Source organism: Petaurus breviceps, unplaced genomic scaffold (assembly GCF_028583685.1).
Source record: "Petaurus breviceps papuanus isolate PSGF00001 unplaced genomic scaffold, PetGlider_PUasm1.0 91133, whole genome shotgun sequence".
NCBI classification, from domain to species: Eukaryota; Metazoa; Chordata; class Mammalia; order Diprotodontia; family Petauridae; genus Petaurus; species Petaurus breviceps.
The window spans coordinates 82,693,080-82,712,249 of NW_027187419.1; the positions used below are offsets into that span (position 1 = coordinate 82,693,080).

At 39.1% G+C, this 19,170-nt stretch overlaps 1 protein-coding gene across 1 annotated transcript in view; it reads left to right on the forward strand.

The window, feature by feature from the left end:
- Positions 1-19,164, forward strand: part of GALNT5 (polypeptide N-acetylgalactosaminyltransferase 5) — an 81,444-nt gene extending 62,280 nt beyond the window's left edge. Inside the window, exons 8-10 of the mRNA XM_069080436.1 lie at positions 1,604-1,684; positions 3,681-3,842; positions 11,458-19,164. Coding sequence (XP_068936537.1) covers positions 1,604-1,684; positions 3,681-3,842; positions 11,458-11,598 — 384 coding nt within the window. The 3' untranslated portion in view covers positions 11,599-19,164. The remainder of the gene's footprint in view (positions 1-1,603; positions 1,685-3,680; positions 3,843-11,457) is intronic.
- The last annotated feature ends 6 nt before the right edge of the window (positions 19,165-19,170 follow it).

Consider the following 19,170-nt stretch of genomic DNA (forward strand, 5'->3'; position numbering starts at 1 on the left):
TCAGGCACAGTGCCAAGCACTGAGGAAGCAAAGAAAGTCAAAAGCCAGTCCCTGCCCCAGATGATCTGTCATTCTAAAGGGAGAGACAACTCACAGACAGCTATGATCAACAAGAAGACACTGGAATTAAGAGGTGTTGGGAGAGGTTTGCTTTGGCAAGCAGGAGCTTAGCTGGGCTTTAGAGGAGGCAGGAGGCACAAATGAGGAAGGAGAGCATTCTATGCACAGGGAACAGCTACTGAAGCTCAGAGCCAGACAGTGTTTTGTTTGAGGAACCAGCAGAAGACCAGGATATGGGAAGAAGGGGAGATTTAAGGATGATACAGTATAAGAACCCTGGAAAGGTATAGTGAGAGCTAGAATGTGAAAGGTTTTCAACATCAAAAGGTTTTGTATTTGATCCTAGAGGTGACAGAGAATGCGTGGCATTTGTTGAGTAGGTCAGTCCACTTTAGGAAAATTGCTGGAGGATGGACTCAAGTGGAAAGAGGCTTGTGGCTGGCCAACCAGCAGGTTATTTCAGTATTTCAATGAGAGGAGATGAGGACCTATGCCAGGGTGGTGGCAGGGTCAAAAGAGAGAAAAGGAACATGAGAGAGATGTTTCAAAGGTGAAATTGAAAGGCCATGGCAACATATTTGATATGGGGGATGAGTCAAGGATAACACCTAGGTTGAGAGCCTAGGGAACTGGAAGGATGGTTGTTCCCTCAAGAGTAGGTGTTATCATCCCATCTTACAGATAAGAAAACTGAGGCTGAGAATCTGAGTGGCTGGTTTCTACATATCTGAGGCAATATCCAAACTCAGGTCTTACTGACTCCGAATCCAACACTATACACTACATCTCCTAACTGTCCTATGTCCAAGTGGTCCTATCAACCTAACTTCCCATCATTGCTTCCTGGCACATGTAATAAGGAAGAGAGCTCAGGAGACTAACCCTTTCTGCATCAAATGATGATCTGCCTCATCTCTTATCTCTTTAAATCTGTTCTCAAGCTACAGACCTGCCAAGGACTTGGGTCCCTGACTCTGTATTAGCTTTCATGAGTCTTGCTTAATGAATCTTATCTAACTTGAAACATTAGGAAGAGCCTGACTTGGAATCCTCTGTCTTTTGCTACCAGGTTAGAGGAATCGATTCAGCTATGAATCAGTAGCCAGGCAAGTTGAATTGTATGAAGAGATCAGCCAGGGAGCATTGTTCTCAAACCCTGTAACTATCAGTTTGCCTCAAATGCTAAGTCTGTGCATGGACTTTTAATGTACGTAGTGGAGGAACTGTATTTGGAAAAATACGTTTTCCATCCTGCCTTTTGCCCAAGCTCTCTTGCACATCACAGGCAAGGGTTAATTAAAAGCTTCTGTTTGTAGGCTCTGGGGCTGAATCACCAAGCTTAAGCTGACAGATTGCAGCTGTACTTTGGCTAGATTATATTACATCTCTGCTCAGTCAAAACATATAGCACTAAACAATTCACTTCGCTACCTGTTAGCCTCATTGCAAGGTTATACTCCAGGTGTTTTCTTGCGGCATTCACATGTCTCTGCTCCACTCTGGGCTGATTTTTCTAAATTCACAGTTAAGTTTTGTTTTCCAGATAATTAACGTAGCCTTGGGCAAATGCATTTCTCTTGAGAACACCACAGCTGTTCTGGAAGAGTGTGATGGTGGTAGCAAGGTATGTTATCATGAGGTTTTCTATAATACTTACTGAGACTGTGGCCTTTCATTCATTTAGATAAATGAATCATTGGCTTTCAATGCACCATAGGAACACTAAGCCTGTGACTACTGTCAAAAGGTCATAGCCACTTTGACCACATCTTCAGGTCACAAGGGGCTCTTTAGCAGCTGAGAAAACCCCATGTCCCAACCATTGACGCACAGTTCTGATTCCCTCCATGCCCTTGTCTTAGGAATGTTAAGGAAATCCCAGACCTTGAGTCATGATGGGCATCCCCTACTATAAACTCTGACAAATGAAAGGTAGGTGGGAGAAAGGTCAAGAACTCTTTATTCTAGGTGGGAACTCTGAATGGTATCCTTTCACTGTCCCCAACACAGCCTGCTAGATGACTGATAATAATTCTGCTTCATGTTACTAAGTAAACAGGATGGGCAATTAACTAGAATTAAACCAGAATCACCCTAGATTCACAGGTAGAAATGGGAAGAAGGAACATAAGTGAAATGAGGTATTTAGACTTTTTTGGCTCCAACAATATGAAAATTTTTCCCAATACAAGATTCCCAGACCAAATTATTTCCATTTTCAATATAGTCCCCTCTCAACCTTTAATCTAGAAAGAATGCCCAGAGCAAAGACTAATGCAGGATGATTGGAGTTATTCTCCAGGCCACTGAATTAAGAAGGAACTGACAACTAGCCTTTAAGAGAAACAATAGAGTTCAGCACTGAATTAACAAAATAAACCAGTTAAAATAAGATGCTACCAGATGGTTAGGGTGAGCTACTTTCCTGTCTCTGTCTGGTCCTCTCTGGTGGCTTCCCAAGCAGCAGCCGTTTGTAGGAATCTCAAAGGAATTCTGATTCCTTTTGCTCCCCATCCCACCCCAATCAACTGAAGGTGCAATTTGAGCCATTTGCTCTGGGTTTAAGGCACTTGCTCCAGGACAGTAAATTCCTATGTAAAGCTCAATCTGTTCCCATTTCTCAAAATGAAGATCATGATCCTACTACAGGTTGCTCCTCATGGAATCTGGGAAAGAAGGGCCTGGATTGTAATCTCTCTTCTCTAATTGGAATCCTCTTGCAACTTTCTCTTAGAGGAGGTTGTCCCTGGAATTGGGTATTTGGGCAGTGGGGGGGGGAGTGGATTGGTTTGGGAGGGTGATCTGAAGGGGGACAGAAGGGGGGAGAAACCAAAGGAAGCAGTTTGCTAGCAGTTGTTGCTTATCAAAGTAGAAGAGGAAAGTTTTGCAAAGTAATCATGATTGACCTATGCCCAATGCCACCCTTGGTGAACTACCTAACCCCTCTGCTGTATTCTGGCAACAACAAATTCAAGAGCATGACGGATCATGGAAATCCCAAGAACATGTTAGACTGACATCATCCAAAACCCCCTTTTTTCTGCCCATGAGGCTCAGAACAATGCCCTTTTACTACTCACCAACAGCCATACCAAACAGTTCCTCTTCTTGCTCACACAACCCAATTTACTGTGAGATGCTGATGCTCTTTGGAGTGTACAGAACAGAAACTAAAGCTTTGGCAGCAGCTGGTCACTAGCCTACTTTGGAGTCATAGGCTGTTGGTACTGGAAAGGACTTCTTGAAGGGGTCAGAGTCTGTAGCATGTAAATTCATCCCTTCCCAGCCATGTACATTAGCACAAGCCAGAGTGCTAGTCATTTGGACAGGCAGGAGAAAGGATGAGTCTCTATCCCAGGATGTACTTCCTTAAATGGGTACTTCTCCCTAATACCTTCTACACAGTCATTAGAATACTTGGTACAGACAAGAATGGGGTTGGGGAAGAATCCAGGCATTGGTAAATTTCATATGGTGGCATAAACATTTAACAGGACATGCCTTTATGGTACCCATGTGCAAATAGGAACCAGTTGCATTCAGGAGTGGGTAGGGGAACAAAATGAATTTTCTGGTGATGGTGATTGTTATTGATGATAATCTACTCATTATTCCCACAGTCCCAACAATTCAACTACACTTGGTTAAAACTTATTAAACAGGGAGACAGATGCTTAGCGCCTGTCCCTGTCATAAGAGACCTGAGCCTGTACCCTTGTGATAACAGAAACAAAAAGCTGAAATGGTTGCATAAATTAGTGGGAGTCCTTCATCCCGAACAGGTGAGTAGAATGGGTATGCCTCTTTGTAAAAGCTGTTCAGCTTTCAATAAAATAAAACACAGAGTCCCTATTGTGGGCCTCCTAAATCATTTGGTTTACATTTATTAGATAATAATGGAGGTTCCATAAAGATTCATCGAGAGAGGCAAATATATACATTTTTAATGGTTCCATTAGTCTTTCTCCCCTCCCCTTTTATTTATCTAGAGAAAACCCGTTATTCCAGCTACTGCTAGGTTCCATCACTCAATTTTGTTTCCAATAGCTGTTTTTCTTAGTCAATAACAACATTGATATTGGGGCTGATAGGCTGGAAGGAAGTGTCACCTCTTCCAAGATGACCCATAGAGGCAGTGTTCCGATAATTATCTAAGACGCTCAGGAGCCTGCTTTACACTTAGGTTGGGAAGTGTGTGGGGTTGGCCAGCCTCCTCTTTGCTACCCCTTGCTATTCTTATTCTTATCTAGCCTTCCTCTGATACCTAGAGCTCTCATGCTCTCTCCCCACCCTTCTTTTACCAAGAAGTATCAGATATACACAAGCACATTAAGTGTAAATACAAATATCTGCTCAGGTTTCACATATTACTTCTTCTAGGAGTAATTGCATTATAGCAAGGGACAAATTGTAAATCAAAGAAATAATTCATAGTGATGGAATTTCAAGGTTCTTACTTGGGTGGAGATAGGGGGTGTGAAGGGAGAGGATTTCTTGATGATCCTAAAGTCATATTTGTTTTCGCCCGTGTGTGAGGCCTTCCTGAAGATAGAGAAGACCAGGTCCAGCTCTAGACCAAAACTTTCAAGTTGGAAAAATTTGTCTTTGGTACTCACCCACTCCTTTTGGTGCCCTTGCCAAGCATCCATTCTATTCACGAAATCTTCCAGCTGTCTACTGTGATGTCATACTATAGCTAGGCAAATCTATTCCTGATTTCCCTTCATTTCAAAAATCATCTTATTTAGAATTTCAGAGATGTATGGGACCTTAAGGATCATCTAATTCAATCCTCTCACTTTACAGCTGAGGAAATTGAGAACCAGAGAGAAACTGAGAAATGAGGCCCTAACCAGTCATTTAGACACCTAGTTATTGGCTCAATCAGAACCAGAATCTAGGTCTTCTGATGTCCAATCTTGTGTTCTCTCTACTATCTCATTCCATTAACCATACTATTTGGGATCATTTTGTGGGGCCAGTTCATTATTAGGCATTGTTTTCTGCAGTTTGTCCATTATCATCCTTCCCACTTTGAACTGATGAGGGCTTTGAGGAAATAGGATATAGAACTGAAGGGGTGGAGGATGGGGGTTGAAATAGGGAAAGGAATAAAGAATATTGTCCTGGGCTGGTGAGATTCCATACAGGAGAAGCTAAGGGAAGGTGGGAAGAGGTTTTCTTCTCACTTAAGACCCTACTCTATGTGTGGGTGACAAAAAGTATTACTGATTTCAGGTACCATGGCAGTATAGGCAAAAGATATTTGGAAATAGATTGAATTTTTGGCACCCCAAGGGAACAGGAAATACATGACTTAGGATACCTACCTTTAAATATTAGACATAGTATGGCAACAAACTTTTTCAAAGCCTCCTTTTGCACAGGCACAACTTTTGTGCCTTCAGATCTTTGGTCCAAATTCCCTGATGGAAGAAAGGAGACATTTAATGCAAAGGTTCTTGACACGTCGTCACTGGGACTCCCTAAAGTGTGGTCTATGGATAGATTTCAGGGGTCTGTGCTCATGGATGGAAAAAAATTACATCTCTGTTTTCACTATAAGTGATTTCCTTTGGAATCTTATGCATTTATTTTCTCCATTCAAAACATTATCCTGAAAAAGGTGTCCATAGGTCTCTTCAGAATGCCAGAGGTCCATGATGCAAAAAGAGGTTAAGAATCCTCAATTTAATGGAAAGAAGACAAGAATAAGAGAAGTCCAGGAACCTAGATTAAAGGTCCAGCTCTGCTATTTGCTACCTATGTGACCTCGATCAAGTCATTGGTCAGAAAGAACTGTAGTAAAGAAGCATATAGCAAGAAAAGGTTGGAAATCCATTATAAATATATAGTCTCACAGAAGCCCCAACATTACAAAGAGGTAGGGCAAATAAATGATCAGTTTGCCACAAGAATTGTCTACGAGAGCTACCAGCAAGAATTACAGGAAACGAATGATTTCACTTCCAGCAAACATAAAATGCAAAGGAATTTTGCAATGACCTTTAGACACTGTAGTATTTTTGCCTTTGTCCTGGGCTGCATAAGAGATATTTTGCACAAAGTACAGATAGGTCTTTCTTCTGGAGGAGGAGGTAAAAGGAATGGATGATGCCTTTCCCCTCTTTAAGTAAGCTGAAAAAGTGAAAGGCTCCTGGAAAAAAATAAAGGAAATGCTTCAAGTTAAAGCAAAAATGAGAAAAGGAGCTGAAGAAACAGAAAAGGAATTTTCATCTGTGTTGGAAGGTTAAGGTTGGAACAACATGATATGAAGAAACAGGTAGAAAGGTTACTGAATGCTTGGAACTAAGTAATAGGTGTAAGGTTTTTATAAGAGGAGGAAACTGTCTTCTGAGGCAGCTTCTTATAATCCAAAGAATGATGTGGATTCACAGGTGCCATAAGGAGAGAGGTAATCTTTTCATGGTCAAAGTAAAAAAGCAATAATAGTACCTGGTGACTTCCTTTTAAGGAGTGTAAAATTGTATACTGGTTAACTGACAAAAAATATTGAGAGATCTACTGTATTTGGGCAATGTATCCAGAATATGACTGAGAACCTCCCAAGACTTGTCAAAACTGACAACCACTACCCACTTCTGGTGATTCATGTGGATATGAATGATAATGCCAGAAGGCACCAAGAATTATTCTGAGCATAAAACTGAGTATTTTAGTAGTATAGATGGCATTTTCATTATTGCTTCCAATTAAAAGAAGGAACTTCATAAGAGAAAGGTAAATTTGAGAAGTGAAAAGTTGCGTAAACTAATGTCTGGAATCTTTCTGGATTAAAGTTTAAAATATAGGAATGCTTAATTCTTGAACAGAGGTAAAGTAGAATTAACAAGGGTCAATAAAAATTTATCCAAGGTATTGTAAACCTGAAGTCTTCAGACTAAAAAAGAAATGAAAGGAGAAAACTGCCCATATATATTTCCAAGTTAGATGCCACAAAGATTACAAGGGACAATATCAAAGAAGACAACCAGCAATAAAACCCCTGACCTATGAAGTCTGTATGCTAATGAATTTAATTGTATTATACACAAGGTGCACTAGAGATCCTAATGCAAGGAAATAAATGCATCCTCATGGAAATTTGAATGTTGGGATGGAACTCATGATCAGAATGTTGCTATGGACTAGTTTGCCACATTCAATAGGAACAGAATAGATAAAGGATGTTGTGGATATTCATCACATAATTATTAAAATATACATTCACATGGGCATAATCTAGGAACCAGAGCAGTATGGTAAATATAGCTTACAGCATTTCTGTGAAGGTTAAAGAAGGGAAAAAGAGAAGGAATACTGACATGTGAGTATACTACAGACCACCAGGAAAGAGGGAGGAAATAAATGAAGCATTTGGGAAACAGAACTCAATTATAGCATGAAAGCTAAGTTTATAGAAAACTGGGGACTTCAGCTGACCAGATATTAGTAGTATGATGGCCTTCTTCAAGTCAACAAGCAATTATGAAGTGCCAAGCACTACACTAAGCACTCAGGATATAAGAACGTAAAATAAGTCCCTGCTCTCAATTAACTCAGAGTCTAATCAGGGAGGCAATAGGCAAAAAAAAAATATTTATGAACAAGATATAGGCAGGACAAATGGAAAATGTCAGTGGGAAAGCATCAGCATTAAAGGGTAGGAAAGGCTTCTAGTTCAACCTGGGATTTTACTTCTTGTCTTAGGTCTTTCAAAAGTGGCCCGAGTGATAAAATGAGGTACTTTTCTAAAATTAATTCTAAAATGTAAAGAAAAATTGGTTGATGGAAGCTTTAGAAGGAAGTAATCTCACCAACTTGGAATTTGTGATAGAGAAGAGAAAGTGACATATTCTTTGATTTGGGGCCAACATAGAAACATAAAAGTTTAAGAGTTAAACCTTAAAGTAATCTCAGGCAATCTAATCTAAATGGAAGTTAAGTGACTTGCTCACTGCAAAAAGGACAATGGAATCCTTTTCCTTGAGGAATAAAACTCTCATTTCTTACCTATGACAGGTTGGGAGCATTCATCATTGTACTCATAGGGTCAAAAAATATATAGGTAGAATCCCATGATGCAAAATTCTGCAGTCAACCCCAGAGGAGTAGGAAACTTCCCAGAATAAAATGTTAAGGACACAAACAAATGACTCCCAGGAGCCTGTCAAAGAAGTTCTCCTTTATGAAACTCATTTAGATGTGCATCAACCAACTTCAATATTTGAAAGTTTGTAGAGAAGATGGGGAGTGAAGGTAAGGGAAAAGGCAAATAATGGAGAATGGGTCCCAAGAAATAAGGATAGTTGAGAATGTTAAAGTGAGGAATTAGCAAAATCTGTTCACTAACTGAGAGGATATGCCCATAGACACTTACTTGTTGTATGACCATGGGCAAATCACTTTACCTGTCTGAACCTCAGTTTCCTCATCTATAAAATGGCCTTTATGATATCTTTTCAGTTCATTATGTAAAACTAACAAGTAGCTATGACTTGAGCAAGAACAATAATTAGTTTCTATCATGGTTCACAAGTTGACATTATTAATAATGTGCATATTTTAGTAGCTTCCTATTTTAACTAATTGTTTTTGCCCGCTAGGTACTCAGTTCTTAGTAAGGAAATGTTTCTTGCTCCTGAAGACATCCATGTGTTAAATGTTCCTCTAAATTTAAAAGGATTGAGATAAAATTATTTTGTCCTACCCTAATTATTATTCTGATAATATATAAAATGTAACATCTTGACATATGAGCAAGAGTTTCTCTCTCTGTCTCTGTCTGTCTGTCTGTCTGTCTCTCTCTCTGTCTCACTCTCTGTCTCTCTGTATCACCCTCCCCTCCCACTCCACCCTGTCTTTCTGGGAAAAATTTGGAGTTATTTTTAATAGTGGCAACATGACATTTAAATTTTTAAAAAATCTTATAATTATCTATACATTTGGCAAATGCCTTTCTCTAGTCTCATTTCTTCTTAAAATTCACCGATAATAACACACTAAAGGGTCATCTTGATCCCATAAGAACTAATAGTTTTCCCATCCTTAACATGAAGATCAAATTGAGGAAATAAATTTGCAGACTGAAAACCCCAGGCCAAATTCCAGCAAAACAAACCAGAAACTAGAACACAGTGTGGCTCTGGTGGCTGATACAGTGAAACCGAGCTGAACTACAAAGCAAGAGACCCACCAAAAACTGAGAGACTGAAAATGATAGTAGCGGTCCACCCGGTGAAATGTGGTATGACTTTTAATAAGCCATGTCATCCTAAAAGTCAGAACATGAGCAACTGTTCCCTCCACTACCATTTCCCACCAGAAAGAAAGGAGTCATAACCTTGGCACATTATTTTTAAAAGGTGATTGACCCCTAATGAAGAGTTACTGTTAGGTTCTTTCAAAAATCCACCTGCAGAGGGCTTATGACAATTTCACTTTGCTTCCAATGACTCACTGTGGGGAAGAATGTGACATTTTGAGAGAGGTCTTGGCTTCTTCTCTAAATGGTAATAAAAATGACCCTGACCCCATAAGAAATCAAGAATAAATGATAGCAAATTGTTTCCTAATGTGGACCATCACCAACTCATTTCCAGGTTATATTCCAAAAGAGTATATTTATAGTAGGAGTTTTAGATCCCAGACTATACCTCCTGATAGAAACAATGCCATAAATGGTGGTTATGATGATACGATCACTTATTTAGAACACAAACAGATCCTAGAGGGCATGGAGTCTAGACCCCTCTTTTTACAGATGAAGAAATAGGCTCAATGAGCTTTCTTGACTTTCCAGGGTCATACAGTTGGGAAGTACCTGGGGTAGGATGTGAACCCAAGTCTTCCCTATTTCAAGTAACATGCTACATCATGCTACCTTTCTCTACCACACTGTCTCCATTTCCAGGCCAGCCCACAAAGCCCATCTTAAACACATGATTAGCCTAAAGTTCTATTGCACCTTTATTTAATGATCATTACAACTTTGTTTCTAATAGAATTTTTCCTAAGTTCCAAATAGAAATGCCAAAAACACAATTATTTTTATTGGCATCTGAGGTAGGGCACTATTGGGCTACAAGATCCTGAGCTCTATTAACTTATTAATTTTGTTATATGGTGTAAGAGAAGGCACCATTCTAAGAGCATAAAGAATAATATCTCCCTAAGTCATTGGATTGTTGTGAACTGCAGAAGAAAAGTTGAAGTTGTCTCCAGAATGGGCATTGGGGTTCTATGCTCAAGGCCTCCCTCTCACCCTGAATGTATACATGGATTGTGCATAAGTTGAGTGTTGGTAAAGTGAGGAATACTTGGACGGTCAGTTCTTGAATATCTCCATGTGGAACATCCAATTTGGACTGTTCATGGGGATTTTGCTTTATATCCTTATACCATAGACTAACTTTCTCACAAACCAATGAATTTATGGCAACACCACTTCTTTCCCACCCACCTCTACCCAGTGTATACTCAAATAATGCAAATTAATTATAAATAATTATCTTTTAAAGACTTAATTAGGAAGGTAAATCTGAATTAAATATTATAGAGCATTTCATGAGCATCTTTGCATTCCACTTTCAATTATCATGGATGATTAAGAGGAAGTTACAGTCTAAAAAGTGTAAACCCACAGGCAAGGAATGTGTAGAGTACCTACCACATTTGAGGAGAGAGTTCACTAGATATTAAATGATAATATAAAACTCTGTCCTACCAGATCTGTCTAATGATGATGTTCATGTGCAGCTTTCCAGAGATTGCAATAGAAACATCATCGTTCAAATACTTATGGGATCATAGGCATAGAGCTTGAAGAGACCTCAGACACCATTTAGTCCAATCTCCTCATTTTACAGTTGTGAATAGAACCTGAGACCCTACAGGATTAAGTGATTTGCACAAGGTCACATAGGTAGTACCAGAGATGAGATTTGAACCCATGTTCTCTTACTCTAGAACTATGGCACTTTCTATATATCCACTTTTAACATTTTATACATAGAATCCTAATGAATGGATTTAATTAACAAATTAACAGTATCTCTTTTATTGCCATCAACTAATAGATCTTGCCATATTTTCTAGATAGGGGACCTCATTAATGATAATTTTCATTGAAAAAGCTAACTTTCATTCACACTACCAAAGAGTCGTGACAGAGGTGAGCTAGTTTAGATTCAAGATAGAGATAAATTGCACAGCCTTTTACAAATATGTTTTTTTTAAGGACTGTGCATTTATTATGTGAACAGTTGATAGGGGAAAGATTAAGAAACGATAAAATTCTTTACTTCTTGTTTTCATTGCTTGTTCCAGTTCCATGCAAATGTTGACTGCTGAATAGAACTAACAGTGGCTCATTCCCATATCCTCTTTTCTCTTTAGATGGACCACCTTATTCTTGAACACTGGAAGCAGCTGAGGTGCTTGGAGGCAAGCCGTTCTGGAAAGACCCTAAAGGCAACTGCCTGTGATTCCATGAATCCATATCAGAAATGGAAATTTGAAAAATATTATGTAGCCTGAAAAGGGAGATAAGCAGAGCCAAACTATGATGTTCTCATCTAGTGAGGGGCACTAGACATTGGGACGAGGAATTCAAATAATGTCACATTACTCAGTGGTAATTTCAACACATGAGAAAGAAAGTCTAAAGCTACATCAAGATGGTGTCATTTAACTTAATGGTAACTCAGGGGACTGTTCTCCAACTTTGGACTGGGGCCCTGCTTCAGTATTTGGCAACACTGAATTTGCCTTTCTCACTTAACTGTGCAAGAACTTCGTCATTTCCCTCCACAAACTTTATCAAGATCAGAGCACAGTTAGATTTAATCGCAGAATCAACTGTGGAGGAAATCCATGGTACTGTGAGAAATTATTTGGTGAGCATTGTATTACTGTGAGAGCATTTGATGATAACCAAAGATTAACCTGGTATTTAGCCAAATAATAGACTGGTCTTTACTTCTAAATGTCTTCCTTAAACAAAAATTGCTTTATAATCTAAATTTCTCAGACTGGTATGACCTCAGATGTTTGTGTCAATCTGAGATGCTTTAAGGGAGGTTTGTGTGAAAGCAAGCGAACTGGCTAGCTTTGAATGATACTTTCATAGACCATGAGGCTATGATACTAGTAGGAAAGAAGAATCTTCAAATATTTAACCAACCTCTGGCTTGAAGTGCCTTCCTATCCTCTTTGTTGTTCAAATTTCACTTTAACTCCTGTGGCCATTTTCATAGCGCTTTTGGCTAGTATGAGTTTAAAAGAACTAAAGATCTCACAACAAGAATTAAAGAGAGTCAACGTAACATTTAGAACCTTCCACTTCCATGACTATGATTGATTCTACATTGGATTATGACACATTTTACAAATAAGAAATTTAGCATAAAATCAAAATGTAGTATGGGACCAAAGGAGGCAGTGGGGAGAGACCTGAAACAAAGGAAACAGAAAATAGAATTCCAAAAGGAAAAGATTCTTTTACCAAAAACAAAAATAAAACTCCTCCCCCAAATCTTGAAAAATTCTCTGAAATTGGAAACCCAATATGATTCACAAACACACAGAAGGGTGAGGAATAATAGACTCTTTAACATCCATAATGCATATGTAGTAAAGGGAATGAGACAGAAGAGAATGGGTTAATCATAACTCAGGAAGCAGACAAAGAAAAATCATGGGTTGATGGGTGATAGGAGCAAAACACTTGCTTGGGAGATTTTGATAATGCTAATAACATAAGAAATACTTATTTGTTCAAAATTGAGCCTCTGTACTTCTCAGGTATTCCTATATTTTGTATGGAGTACAAAAAAATTACTACTGCACTTTTGGTGCAAAATCAAGATCTACAGGAATAGAAAGTTTTTAAATCAGGGTAAGTAAAACATACAGATCTTAAAATAGACAACCCAACTGTGCCTGAAGACAGTTAAATAGACACTGTTAAAGAGAGTAAAACTCCATTGTAGAGCATCTCACCATGATTATAGATTAAATTATGTCCTCTCTGGACATAATGACACATGGTACATTTTAACACTATTAAGATAAAACTAGAATATTTGCATTCTTCTTGTCCTTCCAATATGTGTTTGTGCATTCTCTTTGTCCCCAAATCCCTATACCCTTCACATTCAGTGATCACAGAAAAGGACTTGGTGTGCAAATTTTCTGTTTTACTGATGATTAAATTGACATTCAGAAAAGGCAATTGAACTTCCCCTTGTCAAAGAATTAGTTGATAGAGCCAGGTCCGGTACCTCTGTATATACTGCCTCCTTAGGAGGATTACAGAATGAGGTGCTACTATATTATAAATTATCATATCAGAATTTTTACAAGAGTTATATAACTTTTAGGAGGCATGGAGTCAAGCTGTATTTAGACTGATGATGCTCTGCCATTGTTTGGATCAGAAACATAATTAAGGTGGGACAACTTAGGCTATTTCCCAGAGCACTGAATTTATAGGAAATAAATAGTGCTTGCATTCTACTAGTAGCATAGAAACTACAGAGCTTTCCACCTAATTAGAAAGAATTTTTGAAACAGTAAGCTACCAGATGAGAATGTGTGGTGGTCATCCCCTGCCCTCTGCCTATCCATCCTCTTTGCCTTGTTCACCCTCTTGTTCACTCTTTTAACATTTGTGCAGGGCACAACAATTCCTAGTTATGGCTCTGGGTTCAGATGGTAGAACTTGTGTGCATGCTAAATTTTTTTTAAAGCAATTGGGGTTAAGTAACTTGCTCAAGGTAACACGGCCAGTTATTTCTGGGTGTGGTGCTGAGTATCTGAGCCCGGATTTGATCCAGGTCATCCCGACACTGGAGCCGGTGCTCTTACTCGCTGAGCCACCTGGCCGCCCCAATGCATGCTAAATTAATAGTAAAAATAGTATCTTTAGATCTGACTCACCTTTTTAAATAGCTGAACAAAAGTGCTGAGGGAAGGATGGACAGAGAAGTCAACTTTCCTCAGTTCTCCATGGAACACTTTGTTCAAATAAACGACATTGCAGATGAAACAGCATGCAAGGAGTGGAAAATAAGAAAACTCATCTCAAAGCACAAAACATATGGAGAAAGAGCACAAAAGCATCTGAATTACTGACCAAACTGAACACCCTGTCTGCTTGCCTCATGTCTCTGGGCCACTTCAAGTCAACTGTGAAATGTTTCAAGCTACTATTGTTGTTTCAGCCTATAGGACTTTACTTTATAGGCAAAAGCAGACTTATCAAAGAAAATTCAACTTCATTCTCAGAAGGACTTGAATTATGATAATAGAACCAACCAGCAGGAAACCCAGCCTCAGATGTTTGGATATTTTGCACAAAGGAATTTTCCCTCATGTAGTCATTGTAGTCTTATTCCTGATTCGCCATAACATCACAGATATATTGAAGTCCAAATTAGGAATATTTTAAGTAATTTTTAGTACATCTTGTATTTGTACTTTCATCTACCTTACAGTCTAAAGAACATTTTTGTTCCATTCTTGCTCAATAGTTCTGTTAATGAAAAACATTTGTTAAGTACCTACAGTGGACCAAGCACTGTGCTAAGTACTAGGAATATGAATGCAAAATGAAGACAGGAGCTTACCTTATTATGGAGAAGGCAACACATGAAGGGAAATGGTGGCCAGAAAGAGACGTTATGGTCTGAAAATACATAAAGTTGGAGAATGGATCTATTATAAATTTTTGTTAACTAATATCAACTGTTCTCTCACATTAAGGCGAATGTTCCACTTTTCCCTAATCAATTGGTTATCCCACTCTCCAGAGCTACTGTTCCAAACCTTATCTTTTCTCAAACCTACCATGGCATCACCCCTCCCTCTCTCCTGCGGAACTCCTCTTAGATTTCACTAAAAAAGCAAGGCCTTTCATGGAGATGCTCTTCATTTCCCTCCTCCCTGCCTTACATCAGTCACACATCTTCCCCAACTGTCTCCTCCTTCAGTCTTGTCTCAGATGAAGAGGCAATGCTTCTCCATAGTCAATGCCAACCTCTCCACATGCACCATTGATCCCATTCCCTCCTGTCTTCTTCAACACATTGTTCCAACTATGATTCCCACCCACACTCCCTCTCTCCCCCTTTCTACCACTTCCTTTTCTACTGCCTACAAATATACTCATGTCTTTCCCTTTCTAAAAAGGGAGAAAAAAATCTCCCTTCATCTGATCACCCCTGCTAGTTCTCAACAAATATCTCTTCTCTTTTCTCTACTGAACTCCTAAGAGAGATATCTACACAAGTATTTCCACTTCCTTTCCTCTCTTTTTTTTGTTTGTTTTTTGTTTTGCCTTTTGGAGGGCAATTGGGGTTAAGTAACTTGCCCAAGGTTACACGGCTAGTTTTTGTGTGTGTGTGTACTTGTTGCGTCCGAGGCCAGAACCGAACTTGGGTCCTCCCGACTCCGGGGCCGATGCTTTATTCACTGCTCTACCTAGCCACCCCACTCATTTTTTTTTTTTGATACTCTGCAATGTTGTTTCTGAACCTTATTGTTCAACAAAAACTGCTGTCTCCAAAATGACTAATGATTTCTTAATTGTTAAAGTCAATGGCTTTTTCTCTGTTTTCATCCTACATGACCACTGCAACCTTTAATATTGTTGATCGCCTTTTTTTGTTGAGTATTCTTTCATTTTTAGGTTTTGTGACACCTCTCTCTTGGTACTCCTCCTTTCTTTCTGAGGGCTTCTCAGTCTCCCTTGCTGGATATTTATCCAAGTCATACCCACCAACTCTGGATATCCACCAAAATGTCCTGGGCATTCCTCTCTTTTCCCTCCATTTTATCTTGCTTGGTGATCTCATTAACCTCCGTAGATTCCATGATCATATCTTTATAGATTATTCCTAGGTGCAGATGAATATATATTCAGCTCTAGTCTGTCTCCTGATCCCTGTTCCCACATCACCACATGCCTTTTAGACATCCCAAATTCAATATGTCCAAAACAAAGCTCATTATTTTTATCTTCAAATTCTCCCCTCTTCTCAACTTCTCTACCACTGTGGAGGGCATGATCATCTTTTCCCTAGTCACCCAGGTTTATCCTTGACTCCTCACTCTCCATCCTGAATAGGTCGTTTCTCTCTTTACAATGTCTTCCCCATAGCTCCCCTTCTCTCCATTCACACAATTAACCACCCTGGTGCTTATTATCACCTCTCACTTGGACTGTTGCAATAGTCTTCTCCACTCTAATCTCAGTTTCTAAAGGGATTTTTCTAAAGTGTTGGTTTGGCCATGTCAACTCCACCCTCCAACTCAGTAAAGTCCTCTGACCTCCAGATTCAAACATAGTCCCCAAATTTGATTTTAGAATTCTTCACCATCTGCTCCCTTCCTAGCTTTCAACTTTAATCTTCTCCACAGAACACTATAATTCAACCATACTTGTCTACCTCCTGCACACAATGCCCCATTTCCCATCTCTGTGCCTTTGATTGAACTTCCCACCACATTTGGAATACTCTTCCTCCCTACCTCCACCTTGCAGTTCCCCTGGCTTCTCTCAAGGCTCAACTTAAATCCTACCTTTTATTCAAGACTTTTCTGGGCTCCCTCGGCTTCTAGTGCCACCTCTGAGATTACCTTTCTATCTATTCTGAATATAGAGCCTCTATGTATATAGTTATTTGTATATTTTCTTCCTCCTTTAGAATGTCAGTTCCTTAAAGACAGGGTCTGTTGTCTTTCTTTGTATCTCCAATGCCTTGGCACAGAGTGAGCAATTAATAAACACTTGATGAATGATTCAGTGATACGGTAGGGCAGGAAACTGACAAAGTCTTTCCAGAAATAATGGTAATATTTGCTTGATTAAAATGGAGGCAAAGGAGGCATGATACCAGAATGAAAAATGATAATGATAAAGTTGTATGGTACCAGAACCCTGTAGTTTAGCTCCTCCCAGACATGGCCCTTGCTGATCTGTTTCAGTTAGTAACCTTCATGTACCTAACCTTGATGCCAGTGATATTGACTCCTAAACTTCCACAACCTTTTTATCTTCCTTTTCCTTCTTTTTCTTTTCCATGTGTATGTGTGTGTGTCGTATTGTGTTGTTTTTTGAGATTAGGTCTCCCTATCTTGTTCAGGAGGGAAGTATATAACAGCCACTGTTACATATATATATTATATATATATATATACGTGTATATGTATATGTATGTGTGTGTGTGTGTGTGTGTGTGTGTGTGTGTACACACACAGATTTCCCCTGTTGGCTGCATAGGAGCTCTGATCTGCTTAGTTTCTAATCTGTTTAGCCCTGCTTACTCAGCCTGTTGCCCCTCTTCCTCCCAAAGTCTCACCATATTAAAGCTGGACACTGCAGACTCACAATTTACTTAACCCAATGCAGGTCAGAACTTCCAAATTCAAATGATCCACTACCCTCTTCCTCTCTGGTAGCAGTGACTGTAGGAGTACCTGAAGATTTTCAAAAAATGACTGTGATAACTCATAACTTTTTCTTTTAGGAGGATTTGGCTGAACACTGTTAGAGTGATATTTCTGGATATTTCCAGAAATAAACAAATGTCTTAGATGAGGTATGAAGTGAACCTGACTTACACTGACTCTTGAAATTAATATTCTGGGAAGCTTTCAGTACAATACCGGACTCATCATAGATTCATTCTTGGATTTTCTCAAAAAGACTCTTGTACACACTATTGCCTGGAGCAAAAGGGCTACAGCCTGGTGGGGATCATCGTAACTTACCTCAGCAACTTTCACAGCTGGCTTGGAGCCCAGCTGTCTGACTGAATTTCCCCTCTTCTTTCCCAGTATAAGCCCACAGCTATTTGCTGAAAGATGACACAGCTGCTGTTGGTGCAGTCTTGTTTCATCACCAGCATCAGTTCTCCTCATTTCTGCTTGCTGACATTCAATCAGTTGTCATCCGGGCAGCCACAAATAGTCATATGTCAGGACCACATCATATTGTCAGTTTTGTCACTGGGTTGGGGAAATGTTCACTTAGATATTAAAATGTCTTACTTCTGGCATCACCCCAGGGATTCTAGGGAACCAGTTCTCTCTGTTCTTCTGGATGGGGCGTTCGATTATTCCAGTCAAATGTGATTTCTAAAAACATGATGCTTCAGAGATGAACAGGGACCCAGAGGAAGATGCCATTTATTGGTCATCTTGGAATGATTTACAAGGGCACTCATGCAAGAGATTAAAGTGAGGTGGAGAAGATGTTAGAGTCTCTATTTCTTTCAACAATTCTAATTTCTCTTCCAGCTCCTGATTATGGTGAAATAAATGGTGTGTATATATACATATATATGTCCATGTATACGTATACACACATACGTATATTTATATGTGTCTCTGTGTATGTATATGTACATGTGAATGTGTATTTGCACAATATACCCACACATATGCACACATATGAGGCACATATGTTGTGTGCACATGTACACATATTCACACATTTAAGTATTTTAAGCAGGAATGAAATACATACTCATGGATGTATATAAGTGTGTGTACATGTAGGCATATATATTTTATGTAGATCTGTGTGTATCAAACATCTGTATATATACACTTATATGTTTATACACACATAGAGTTGCACTTTGGTAACTTCCAAAGCGTAGTCATCATACATACACACATACATACATAATGTGTGTGTGTATATAGGCATGTGTTTATGTGTGTGTGTATATATATATTACTAAGATGTTCAACTTATACTATGTCTCCAGACTTCAGGCATTTTCATTAACTATTCCCCGTGCCTAGAATACTCTCTCCCTCCTCTTCTCTCTGCCTTCCTTCAAATCTCAGCTAAAATACTGCCTTTCATAAGTAGTCTTTTCACATCACCCTTAATGCTGATGCCTTCCTTTTATTAATTATCTCCATTTGATCCCATATGTAGCTTCTTTGCAAACTGTTGTTTTCATATTGTCTCCCCATCAGACTGTGAGCTTCTCGAAAGCAGGGACGTTCTTTTGCTTTTTCTTTGTGGCCCAGCAATAGCACAGTGCCCGGAACATAGTAGCCACTGAATAAATGATTATTGACTGACCTCAT